General features: G+C 39.7%; 1 protein-coding gene and 1 long non-coding RNA gene across 2 annotated transcripts in view; one reads left to right on the forward strand and one right to left on the reverse strand.

Moving 5' to 3' along the window:
* Window positions 1–1099, forward strand: part of LOC116631064 — a 63366-nt gene extending 62267 nt beyond the window's left edge. Inside the window, exon 3 of the long non-coding RNA XR_004299072.1 lies at window positions 1054–1099. This is a non-coding gene — a long non-coding RNA (uncharacterized LOC116631064). The remainder of the gene's footprint in view (window positions 1–1053) is intronic.
* Window positions 843–12515, reverse strand: STEAP1 (STEAP family member 1). The gene is made up of 5 exons (XM_032402224.1): window positions 12359–12515; window positions 7248–7336; window positions 4552–5064; window positions 3790–3954; window positions 843–1226 (listed from the first exon to the last, which is right to left on the reverse strand). The coding sequence occupies exons 2-5, from the start codon at window positions 7329–7331 to the stop codon at window positions 969–971; spliced, it is 1020 nt and encodes a 339-aa protein (XP_032258115.1). The 5' UTR covers window positions 7332–7336; window positions 12359–12515; the 3' UTR covers window positions 843–968.
* Between the last annotated feature and the right edge of the window lie 479 nt (window positions 12516–12994).

Genomic DNA, 12994 nt, shown 5'->3' on the forward strand with positions numbered 1-12994 from the left:
GGGGGGGGGGGCGGTGGCAGAGAGAGAGGGAGAGAGAATCTTAAGCAGTTTCCATGATCTCACGACCCTGAGCCGAAGTCAAGAGTTGGAAGCTTAACTAACTGAACCACCCAGGCGCCAAAAGAATTGTCCTTTTTTAACAGAATAAAAAATTAAAAAAAAAAAATGAACACTCAGTGAATATACTGTTTTTCCTAATTTGTATCATTAGCATTAGCTCTATTATTCTAAATCATAATAAATGGTTTACCTATACAAAAGATATTGTTCGTAGTTATTCTCATTATAAAAAAACCTCTGAAGTGTAGTCTGTTGGGTTAGCGAGTCCTGACAGCCGATGTATACTTTGCTCTTTGAGGAACTGGTTCAAGGTATGCTTTCACCAGTGTATTATGTTCAACTGAGTTTATGTAACTCATATAGAGAAAAGTGAATTTACTTTTTCTCCTGGAAAGCTTGAGTTTTATTTTGCCTGGAGATATATCTGATGTTATTCTGTTGCTTTGCTTGTGTAGACACAACCTGTGTGTTTCTTGCAATCGGTGTTTCATGAATAACACCCAGTTACAGGAAAATGAAACCCATCTTTAACAACAATCATAAATACTGGATATACTTCATGGTAGATTCAGATAATATATTTTTTCATGGCTCATGATATCTTTTAATGAGTTGTAGGGACTGGGACTGCAAGGCCTTTTATTATTTATAATGCTGCACAGTCTGACAAATCAGATGTGATTGTTTTGTTATGCTTAGTTCTATTGAACATAGAGAATGTGCTCAAGATTGCTTTATTTATTGCTTTGAATCAAATCTACAGAGAACTACACATACTTCAAACTCAGGATTCATCAACAAAGAGATACATTAAGACCCTCAAGTGGTCACTTTATTAAACAAATACAAATCTGAAACATTTATGGTAAAATATATCAATTGAACAAAAATGTGTGTAAACGGTGATTCTACAACTGGGAAGATATGTCAGTTTTATTAATTTTGGTGACATCTTCCCAACCATGTCTAATCTTCAGTATCTTCTTCCTCAAGCATGGCAGGCACAGTATGGCTTTGCAGAACAGGACAACAATCGGAAGGAAGACAGCTATCATAAAAGTTGGAGGTGTGTACCACACAAATTGTTTTATATCTACCCATTTATTCCAGGCAAAAATCAATGCATGTATTGTGCCCAGAAGAAGGGAAACAATTCCTAGCTTGCTCTGCAAAAGAAAAAAAAATGGTGGGATTGGTTCAGTAAGAGTTTATTCCATCCTACCTCATCTGTTCTGTTGCTTGGAAACTCCTTCATTCATCTGTAATCGTTTCCCTATTATATTTCTCAACAATGCCCACTCACATCTTTCCATTCTCCTCACACATCCCCACCTCACCCCCTTACTTTGGGTAATGTTTTGTCCACAGGTGATTTAAGTTGAGAAAATTCACAATCATTCTCCTTTCAACCTCAGCTAATCAATAACACCATCTTTCTTTTCTCTCCATACTTTGTTTATCTGTCTGATGATGATGTCTCTCCATACTTTGTTCATCTGTCTGGTGCTTTGTCTCTTGAGCATTTGCCTTCATTCTGCCTATCAAGAGACATCTACAATCGGGGACTTTGACTCATCACAGATTCCCTGCAGAATTAACACAATGATTCATGCATTTTAGGTGCTCAGTAAATATTAATAGGTTGACTGACGATTAGTGCAAAAATCAATTTGATATCCGTGATCTTTATCAATTATGAAAGCAACCAGAGTAACTGATTCTGATTTTGGTACATGAATACTAAGGTGAATGAGTGTGGCCCATGTTAAAAATCAAACATTCAGGGTCGCCTGGGTGGCTCAGTCGTTAAGCGTCTGCCTTCGGCTCAGGTCATGATCCCAGGGTCCTGGGATCGAGCCCCACATCGGCTCCCGGCTCTGCGGGAAGCCTGCTTCTCCCTCTCCCACTCCCCCTGCTTGTGTTCCCTCTCTCGCTGTCTCTCTCTCTGTCAAATAAATAAAGTCTTAAAAAAATAAAATAAAAATTAAAAAAAAAATCAAACATCCTGATAAAGTGGAAAAATGCCAACAACTATTTCCACTGTTTACATAGAGATATGAAGATGTGAAGAAAAATTTCAACTTGTATTGGGATACTTGGCACTATCCAGAAAAAGTTGCTTAAAAATAGTTGTTCACCTATGTAATTTTATGGCATTCTGACAATAGCTCTTCTAGATAAGTTTTGACTTCTATTCGCTTTACTGGAAATGGTCATTAGCCTGCCAGAATGAATCCAACTCACAATTATTCAGCAGTAAGCACTCTTAAGCCCCAATGAATACAATCAAAAGCTAAGTTTATATTTTCAAATATCAATCTCCAAGGTAAATCATAGAATAACTAATTCTCGGATTGTAAATGGAAAGTTTCTAGGTTATTAATTGAAAAATATATGTGATTGGTTGAAGATTAATTTTACCAAATGTGTACTGTATACTTATCATGGATTAGGTCTTGTGTACACAGTAGAATGGGCTGGGTAGTCAAGATGCAGTGCTTGGATTCCTAATTAAACGTAAAAAGTGGTGCTCAGCATATGTGTGACAGGAAGAGCAAATGTAAAAACAAGGTATTTAATGAGGAACAGAGAACTCTAATGGCTATCAAGCTAAGCCTACACAATCAGCAAATATTGTGCTTGGAAAATGTGGCACCATTTCTAAGCTCCATTGTAATAATTCAGATGGAGACATATTTTCCTGCCTAATCAGATGTTCTGGTAAAGTTTCTGTAGGAGTGTATGTATAAACATGTAAAAGGGATAGTGGGGAAATGTCTGACTTTGTGGGAATTTCCAAAAATGAGCACCCATAGAAGCTAAACTACGTACTTTAAAAAAATCTCAGCAGTGCTTACGATTAAACTAAATTCATCCTTTGCATCCTGTCAGACACGGATTTCCCGTGAGTTCTGGCACACTGCTCTTCTTATGGTGTAATCTACCACTAGGAGATGAACCTCCGTAAGTCCGAGATAATCTTGAATTCCAAGAATATTGAGAAACTTCAAGTCAGTAAGCTACATAAAATGTAAGTTGGAAAAAGCAGTCTTTAAAATTAGATATTAGTTGGGCACCTGGGTGGCTCAGTTGGTTAAGTGACTGCCTTCGGCTCAGGTCATGATCCTGGAGTCCCAGGATTGAGTCCCCCATTGGGCTCCCTGCTCAGTGGGGAGTCTGCTTCTCCTCTGACCCTCCCCCCCTCAATCTCTCTCTCTCTTACATAAATAAAATCTTAAAAAAAAAATAAAATTAGATATTAGAATGCCTTTGGTAATTAAAACTCCAAATTTCAATGAGAGATGCTTTTTTAAAGGTAGTACCAAGTTGTGTAACTTAAAAGGCGTAAGTAAAATCAGGGGGCAGGCAAAAGAATATTTTTATTTGGGCAGAACGAATAAACCGTGAATATTAAATTCCTAAAATATCACCTGTGGAGTTATTAGGTGGACAGAAAATTGTCTAACAAGTTTCAAAGGTTAGAAATAGTTTTGAGTAATGCTTTTTATTTGTGTCTACTTTATTTGTGTCTACTTAACACTTCTACTTAGAAGTGATAAGGAAAAATTATCAGGGAGCACCTTTTTGATTGAAACAAGTGTGGGATCTTTGCTACTGGAAAACCATTTGTTATTTTTTATGGGACAAAGTCAATATAGTTGAGGGTATTCTAAGCACAGAAAAGATTTGCCTCTCTGAGGGACCAGAGTTATTTGATATATAATTTACCTGAATATAGTGAAATTCTCTCCATGTCAAAGAATCGCTCACGGATGGAATGGATGTCACAGCTAACAGAGCCAGTATTCCAAGTGCCACAATTCCCAGAGACACATACATTTCCATTCTCCAAACATCATGCTCAATCCAGGCATCTTCTTTATTTTGTTGGACCTACCAGAGGGTGAAAAGGGGAAAGAAGGAATGCAAACAACATCTGTTTCCGGCAGATGAATCGCCTTCTACATTCCCTCTGTCCACGATGGAGGGCCTGATAACTAGGAGCCTCCACGAATTTGTGACTTTGTTTGTGCATTCTTCTATGACAAACGACATAGGAGCGCTCAATCTCTTTCCTTGAATGCAGCATTTACATAAATCTGTTTTGCTAATTCATATAATAGTTACTTGCTAGTTAGGATTGTAACGTGCATGCTTGTGTGGTAAATAAGAACAATTAGCATTAAAAAAGTAATCTCGTGAGGGTGGTAGAAGGTTGCTGTGTGGCCCTGTCCATGAACAAAATATGCGTTTAAGTTGTTAAAGTTATAGTTTACTATTTTCAACATAAAAAAAAATTCCTCCGTGTGAAACTATATATAACCAAGCTCCAATGAAACGTTATAATAAAACATTGAAAAATGCAGATTACATTCCCGACACAGCATTTCAAAAGAGGTTTGGGGTATTGATATTAAAATAAGAAAGCGTTGATTTGTTAGATGATTTAGACTTTTTAGTTTAGTGGTACTGTCAACATCGTCACCCTACCTGTTGATACGCCCAGTTGAGCAACTTGTATCTGTAGGATCGCCTCATTGGATAGGATAGACTATAAATTGCATGCAGCACAGCAAAAAAGAAACTGAGAAGCCCCAATTGTTTTCTTGTTAACATCCATCTATCCAACCAATGTGGAAATTTCTTATATTTGGTTCCGTTATGAAGCTGTACAATGGCTGCTATGACCCCCGGCAAATAGACTAGCGCCAAGAGGGTGATGGACACCATTGGCAAGACTTTGTTGATGACCAGGATTGGAATTTTATAAAAATACTGTTGGTGGGAAGTTACAAAAGGGTGAATTATTTCCCTCAGGAGAGTGTAAAGGAAAGTCAGAGATGATATGACAGCAGCAATTTTAATTGGCCAGCGCCACATTGGAAAGAGTTCTTGTTTGTGCTGAAGCTCAGAGGGGCAGTCAAATCCATCAAAGTGGGTTGTTTGGTGCATGTGTGAAAACACAGTTCTTTTCAGCATGCTGGTCTCTCCCGAGTCCTTATCCTACAAAGGGAAGAAAATCAACATCTTAAACAAACAATGGGATTTCTCTTTAATGCATTACTTATTTTGCTCATGGCGCTTATCAGTAAAAAATTTTAGGACATTCAGAACTTTGCTTTTGGATACTGATGTAGCACTGATTGAATATGGATTTAGCTGTGCTGGGATTCTCCATTAATTTCTGTTGTTTTTCTTTAAGACAAAGGAATACATGCTTTTTTTAAAGACAGAAGATTATCCATGAAAGCTGAGACCGTTGTTTTTCTACCTTGAAGGCATGAAATGGAATAATGTAAGTGGGAAACTAAAATTGAAAAACGTAAAAAAAAATCCAGTAATCTTGGGCAAAAATAACAAAACTTGTATTGTAATGGTTGAATTTGTTTTATAATATTCTTAATGGTAATTGGGCAACTCTCCACAAAGAACTGAGGAGCAAATTCTTCATTAATTCAAGTACAAAGGGTCAGGAATAATATAGTCATTACAGTTATAAAAATATATAATTTCCATCATGCTGTACTTTGATTTTATATTTCTAAAATATCTCATTTCTGCAAGTAATGATTGACAAATACTCTATCAGAAGGTACAAAGGTTATATACATAGTTAAATCCCATAGAGATGATCTATTTCCTAAGAAAGTCATACTTCTTTATCCAGTTGCATTTCTAAGCAGTCAACAATTCACAAAAGGTTATGTTGACTATTTTGTCATTTCCCCAACTGACTGATATACCAGAAAATTAAAAAAACAAAACACTTCTATATAAGAACTTAGGATGTTTCATATTGTGCTGCTTTAATGAATTAATTTACTTTTTCACTCAATAGGCTATTTCTCATTTCTTATAGCTCTCTATGTAGAACTGTAACATTTTAATGTTTAATGTGATGTGATTATCTTGTTCATTTCCTCATTTTATGCAGAGAAACCTTAATTCACATAGTTCTCTATAATTTTTGGTGTTTAAAAGTAGCCTCTCGCCATTTGACTTTTACTTTCAGTGATAAATCACTGTTACATCCAATGCTTTTTCCGGTGACCCCATTTAGAAGAGAGTTGAGCATGATACATAGGACAGCTTCTGTCATCTCTGCATGTTCAAACAATCTAAGTACAATCAACTGAGATCGATTTTCTGGTTAACGATGAAAAATTATAGAACAGCAAGGAAGATGGTTAACTTGAAAAATGAAAATGGTTTTATTTTATGCACACTTACTTTATAGAATATGCACCTGTAATATCTTATTATTCCTATTAAAATAACTAACAAAAATAATTTTAAAAAGTAACGTTATATAAAATTACTGCATACACTATCTTTCCTATTAAAATAATTAAGATAAAATACTTTCTGTAAAAACTGCAGTGGACATCATTTAGAAAGGCAAAAAGAGTTTGGAACCGAAAATTTCCACCACTTTTTCAGTCAAATAATGTAGTAAGAAACATTTAATCTTCAGGTGGCACAAAAGTGGGACAAGTGATTCTTATTCCAAAATTGAATTTATTTGTTTAAACGGTGAATCATCAATCAACTTGATGATCTCTTGGTAAGCTGCCATAAAGCCTATGAAAAAAATGCATGCTTACAAAACTACTGTTATAGGGGCACTGATGACTCTCTTAAGAAACTTAGACCCACAGAAAGTTAGAAGGAATTGGAAGGGCCTTGGAGCTGATCTGGTCCAACTCTCTCATTTTATAGATAAACCAAGACCCAGGATTTTCAGTGACTTATTTGAGGTTATTCAGCTAAGTCCATGACAGTCGTCAAGGTACAATTTCTCTTATATACCACCCTGCGCCTTTGCCCATCGCAGTATCAGTGACAGGAATCAGAGTGAAGATACCTGTCAACTGGGTGAAAATCACTGTGAGAACCCTAGGAGATACAGGACAGCACTGAAATTCTGTTTCTAGATTTCAGTGAATTATTATTTTTTATTTTTTTAAAGATTTTTTATTTATTTATTTGACAGAGAGAGACACAGCGAGAGACGGAACACAAGCATGGGGAGTGGGAGAGGGAGAAGCAGGTTTCCCGCGGAGCAGGGAGCCCGATGTGGGGCTCGATCCCAGGACCCTGGGATCATGACCTGAGCCGAAGGCAGACGCTTAACGACTGAGCCACCCAGGTGCCCCGATTTCAGTGAATTATTATTAATATATTACCAAGTAATCATCTTCTTCTGGATTTCTCCTAGGCTTCACTGTCCAAAGTTCTTCTTGGTTTGTAATATCTTGTCTGCTCTCCATTAATTCTGTAAAATAGAATAGCGTCAGCCATGGAAATGAGAAATAAACATCATTGTCTTCTTCACGTCTATACTATTTAAGACATTAATGTTTGATAGGGCAATAGAAAAATCTACTTACATAAGGACTAGAGTGGCCTAGAAAGTACAATTAAAATAGTGACTGATTTACCATTTAACCTCACATAATCTGTCGGAATCTCAAACCAGTGCCCTTGTGTCAATAATAACAGCTTTGCTTTGTCCAGCTATTGGTGCAATGAATGACAAACTGTCTATATGGAATTCAAAGGGTCAGATGTTGCCTTTTATTTTAGGAGAAGTTAACTCCAGGTGCTCATTTAGAGGAAAGCCAACTCTGCTCAAAGGTAAATAGAATTAGGAATGCATTTTTTTGAGTAACAATGTTATCAGTACAGGTTGGAGTTAGCTGAAGTAAGATTATACTTTAGGAAGTTGTATTTGATAGACTTTTGGGGTTGATATTGGAATCTGAAATAATAATTAAATGATTTTATGGGGAAATGTATTCTGACACTCTTGGTAAGGTGGACCCTGATAGTGGCATAAAGGACCAAAAGGCTGTATTTTCAGAGTGCCATTTTCTCATCAGAGTAACAGGCTGGTTTTTGTTGGTAAGACATGAATTGTTAGTACAGTTCCAATGGAGTTGTTGAGTTGTGTTCAATCACTGACTGCCTATACTCCTGGTCAACCCTGTGGAAATTAGTTTTGTCAAACTTCCTACCCGACAAAGTATTCTTTGCCTTAACACGCTTCACAGATCCTCCTAAGGCTTGGTGTAGCATTTTTTTAAAGGAAGGGAACATATGATATCACAATATTATCCACTGTTTTCATTAGTTCTAAATCTATTTCTAGAGGAATACCTCGCCAATTTGCACTTTATGAAATTCAATGAGAAAAACAGATTAGATATACAACAACTTGATTATCAGAAACATTCCAAGTGTTTCTGAATTTTAGAACACCTATAACACTTTACCAAGTGGAAAGTTGTTTCCAGGAGTAGCTTAAAATAGTTAAAACATTCTCCAAATTTAAAGGCTTGATTTTCTCAAAAAATAAAGAGGAGCCATCTTTACATAATGCCAACCATTTGCCTTTGTTCAAGTGCTCGGAGAACATTTTCCATATATTATCTATTTTGAAATTGTGCAACATTCACACTGAGGATATTTGTTTTGGTCTGCCCACATTTTCCCCCTACTTTTTTAAAATTTTTTTTATTTTTAATCACCATACATTTCATCATTAGTTTTTGATGTAGTGTTCCATGATTCATTGTTTGCGTATAACACCCAGTGCTCCATTCAATACGTGCCCTCTTTAATACCCATCACCAGGCTAACCCATCCCTCAACCCCCCTCCCCTCTAGAACCCTCAGTTTGTTTCTCAGTGTCCATAGTCTCTCATGGTTCGTCTCCCCCTCCGATTCACCCCCTTCATTTTTCCCTTCCTATCTTTTTTTTTTTTTTAAACATATAAGGTATTATTTGTTTCAGAGGTACAGGTCTGTGATTCATCAGTCTTACACAATTCACAGCGCTCACCATAGCACATACCCTCCCCAATGTCTATCACCCAGCCACCCCATCCCTCCCACCCCCCCACCACTCCAGCAACCCTCAGTTTGTTTCCTGAGATTAAGAATTCCTCATATCAGTGAGATCATATGATACATGTCTTTCTCTGATTGACTTATTTCGCTTAGCATAATACCCTCTAGTTCCATCCACGTCGTTGCAAATGGCAAGACTTCAGGTTTTTTTTGATGGCTGCCTAATATTCCATTGTATATATATACCACATCTTCTTTATCCATTCATCTGTTGATGGACAGCTTGGCTCTTCCCATAGTTTGGCTATTGTGGACATTGCTGCTATAAACTTTGGGGTGCACGTACCCCTTCAGGTCAATACATTTGTATCTTTGGGGTAAATACCCAGTAGTGCAATTGCTGGGTCGTACGGTAGCTCTATTTTCAACTTTTTGAGGAACCTCCATACTGTTTTCCAGAGTGGCTCCCCCTACTTTTTAATGATCTAAAACATTTCCTCCATTTGGAGAAAGGTCCCTCCTTTGCCATACAACTCAGTCTTGGCTAATCACAGTTCTCTATTCCCTTGATGGCATTGACTGGCTTAGGGATGGCATACAACCCTAGTTGAACCAATTAGAGTCCTTCTCTGATATTTATATATGGGAGTGGAAGATAAAGAGATGTCTTTTAACATTTTGTTAAGTTGGGATGAAAGAAGCCTACCATGCTTTCTTCTACTTGCTCTAAGGAGGGAGAGGTCTTCAATAGAACAGAAGAAAGCCAACACACAAAAGTACAAGCGAGAAATGGGGAAAGACATAGAAGAGTCCTGGTGGTATATTTTAAGTATTTAGAGTTCCTGAGACCAGATCACGAATTTTTCAGTTACACAAGCCAATACATTCCCTTTTTTGCTTTAGTTTGATTTGGGTGTCTATCACTGGCATTTGAAAGAGTTCTGAGTAAAACATATGCCAATCATCAGGTATTTATGGAACTCAACTCTCTGGTAGACAACGGAGGAGGAAAAAGAAATGAGACTTTGTGTCTGTTCTGGAGGGCCTCCGGTCTATATGCTTAATAAGTATAATTCCAAATCATTTAGTGATTTAACCAACATTATAAATAGAGTAATCTGGGAGGTAAGTATGTGTCTAGGAATAGGAATAGAAGTTTTTTTTTCTTTTTTTAAGATTTTATTTATTTGACAGAGAGAGAGCACAAGCAGGGGAAGCAGCAGAAGGAGAGGGAGAAGCAGGCTCCCCGAGTGGGAAGGCTGACTCGGGTCTCAATCCCAGCACCCCAAGATCATGACCTGAGCCAAAGGCAGACGCTTAACCAACTGAGCCACCTGGGCACCCCAGGAATAGAAGTTTTATCTACTGTAACCAAACAAGGAATAATTCACTATGTTTAGATGTTTTAACTGTGTTGTAGGACAGCAAAGATGTTAACATGCAAATCTAACTTATTCAATGTTAACTCATTAACTATATTGTGAACAACAATATTAGGCAGTGGGAATACTAAGTTAAATGAGATGGAGCCTCTGCTCTCACAAACTCAAAGTCTAGGGGAAAAGGCAGAAATTTCAACAACTGTGTGGTAGTGCAATGGATTCCAAAGAAAGACAGTTTTATAGGCAGATCGTGGCTGGAAAGGGTGAGGGCTCTCTTGTAGACCTGGTCCTGGGGCCTCAAGCAAGTTGGCAGTATTTGCTGATTGAGGGCCACTTTGTACAGAATCTGGGTGAAAAGGCACAGTGGCCTTGGAGAAGTATCCACCCATTCATCTGCATGGTAGGGAGACCATACTGGAGAGCAAGGCCAAGGAAAAGCCCAGGGCAGTGAGGGAGCCTGTTGGCTCTGTGGTCCACAGTCAAATTTGTGCCAGAAGCCAAGAAAATAAAATATCTGTCAAATAAAATATGTTGGTTTCCATCAGACATTAGCCAAATATATAATTTAAATTCTGCAGTAACATCTTTTCATGAAAAAAAAAAAAAAAGGGAAACAACACAGTGTTCAGATGTTAGGAACTCCAGATTTGACCCAAAGTTCTCTAACACTCATCCCCTTTCAAAAGCAAAACATAGTTCTGATGTGACTGTTCCGTTTTGCTGTACCAGGATGGCTGACCTGATGTTCCTGCTAAATATTGACACAGCCCAACTGACTCATGTTTTTGTCAAAGAGTTTAGAATATGAAGAAACTCATTGACTGGAGCACAATATGGATTGCACTGCATTTCCAAACCTTCTAAACTTTCAAGTATGTACTTGCTGCCCCACATTTAACTACCTAAAGGTAAGATGTTTTTCTTCCCTGGGCTGTTTTTTTAAGCATTGCTTAGTATCTGTGTTAAATAAATCTAAGTAAATGTCAGGATGTCGTGTGAAATTTTTTTTTTTTTTAGATTTTATTTATTTATTTGATACAGAGACAGAGAGAGCACAAGCAGGCAGAACGGCAGGCAGAGGGAGAGGGAGAAGCAGGCTCCCTGCTGAGCAGGGAGCACGATGGGGGGCTCGATCCCAGGATCCTGGGACCATGACCCGAGCCCAAGGCGGCCACTTAACCGACTGAGCCACCCAGGCGCCCCGTGAAATTTTTTTTAAAGAGAAAGAAATTTGGGGCGCCTGGGTGGCTCAGTCGTTAAGCGTCTGCCTTCGGCTCGGGTCGTGATCCCAGGGTGCTGGGATCGAGCCCAGCATCGGGCTCCCTGCTCCGCGGGAGGCCTGCTTCTCCCTCTCCCACTCCCCCTGCTTGTGTTCCCTCTCTCACTGTCTCTCTCTCTGTCAAAAAATAAATAGAATCTTAAAAAAAAAAAAGGAAAAAAATAAAAAAAAAATAAAGAGAAAGAAATTTAGAAGTGTTTGTAAATTTTATGTCTCCCCTTCCAGTGGGTTTGACCCACGCATTATATGAAGCCTTCCTTGATCGACTATTTGGATAGAACTTGAACCCCAAACCAGATCCCGAAGGAGTAGGACTAATGATCCCAGAACTTAAAATGAAAACTTGCTGTTACTAGGAAACCTGAAGGCAAGTCACACGATTTTAAGCGCTACGAACCAATCATGCATTAATGCTATGCAAACTCGCAGCGATTTTGCCAAGCTGGAAAACTTGCCATCAGAATCCAACCGAAGGACAAACCTTAATCGTATCCCTCGAGACCCCAGCGAAAGGACTTCCTTGTGAGTCCCTGGCTCCCAGCCCCTGGACCGGCCACAACGGAGCAGTGTGGTCCGGCCGAGAGCTGCGCTGGAGGGCAGCGCGTCCTGGAGCCGCGCATAAGGGGCGAATTGAGCTGCTCTCGCCCGGAACGCCGCCGCCCCAGGGCTGGGAAGGCTTGCAAGCCGCTACACCCCTCGCGAGGCTGCGAGCCCGCGCCCGCCCCCGCGGGGACACACGGAGGCGGGGAGCAAGCAGCGAGCCGGGACGATTCAAGGGACTCACCCGCTCCTTGGCGCGACCAGACGGTAAGTTGGGGCGCAGCTGCTGCGGGGACCGGCCAGCCCCACGAGGTGTCCGAGTCCCGGAGTGCCGAGCCTGCTCTCCCCCTGCAGACGCCGCCTCTTTGTCAAAGGTCCGTCCAGCGCCACCTGCAGGTGCCGGGCGACGGCACGGCTCCTGCCTCGGAGGGACAGTCCTCGGAGGTCCCAGCAGCCGAGCCAACGGTTTCCCCACATTGCCACCAGGCCGCTCCCGGTTTTCTCTCAAATGACCCTGTCTTCCGTCTGAGCCCTGCTCCTCCCACTTTCGTTAATCTCCCGAGTAGCGAACATTCGTGCAATTCTTTGGAGCAGTGGTTCTCAAACTTTAACGTTTATCACCTGTAGGCCTTATTAGAACTGATTTGCCTCCTTCCCCCTCAAGGTTTCCTGATCCTTAAGTCTGGGATGAGGTCTGAGATTCTGTGTTTCCAGCAAGTTCCCTGGTGATGCTGGAGCACTCTCAGATCACACTTTGAGATGGACTGCTTTAGAGCTTAGCCAGCCCGTTTTAAACTTCGCAGCAACTCTCTGAAGTGATTGCTATTTACAGTTGGGGAATCCGAATGCGAATCTCTGAGAGTGACTTGCCCCCTAAATT

This window comes from Phoca vitulina, unplaced genomic scaffold (genome assembly GCF_004348235.1).
Source record: "Phoca vitulina isolate PV1807 unplaced genomic scaffold, GSC_HSeal_1.0 scaffold4, whole genome shotgun sequence".
Classification (NCBI taxonomy): domain Eukaryota; kingdom Metazoa; phylum Chordata; class Mammalia; order Carnivora; family Phocidae; genus Phoca; species Phoca vitulina.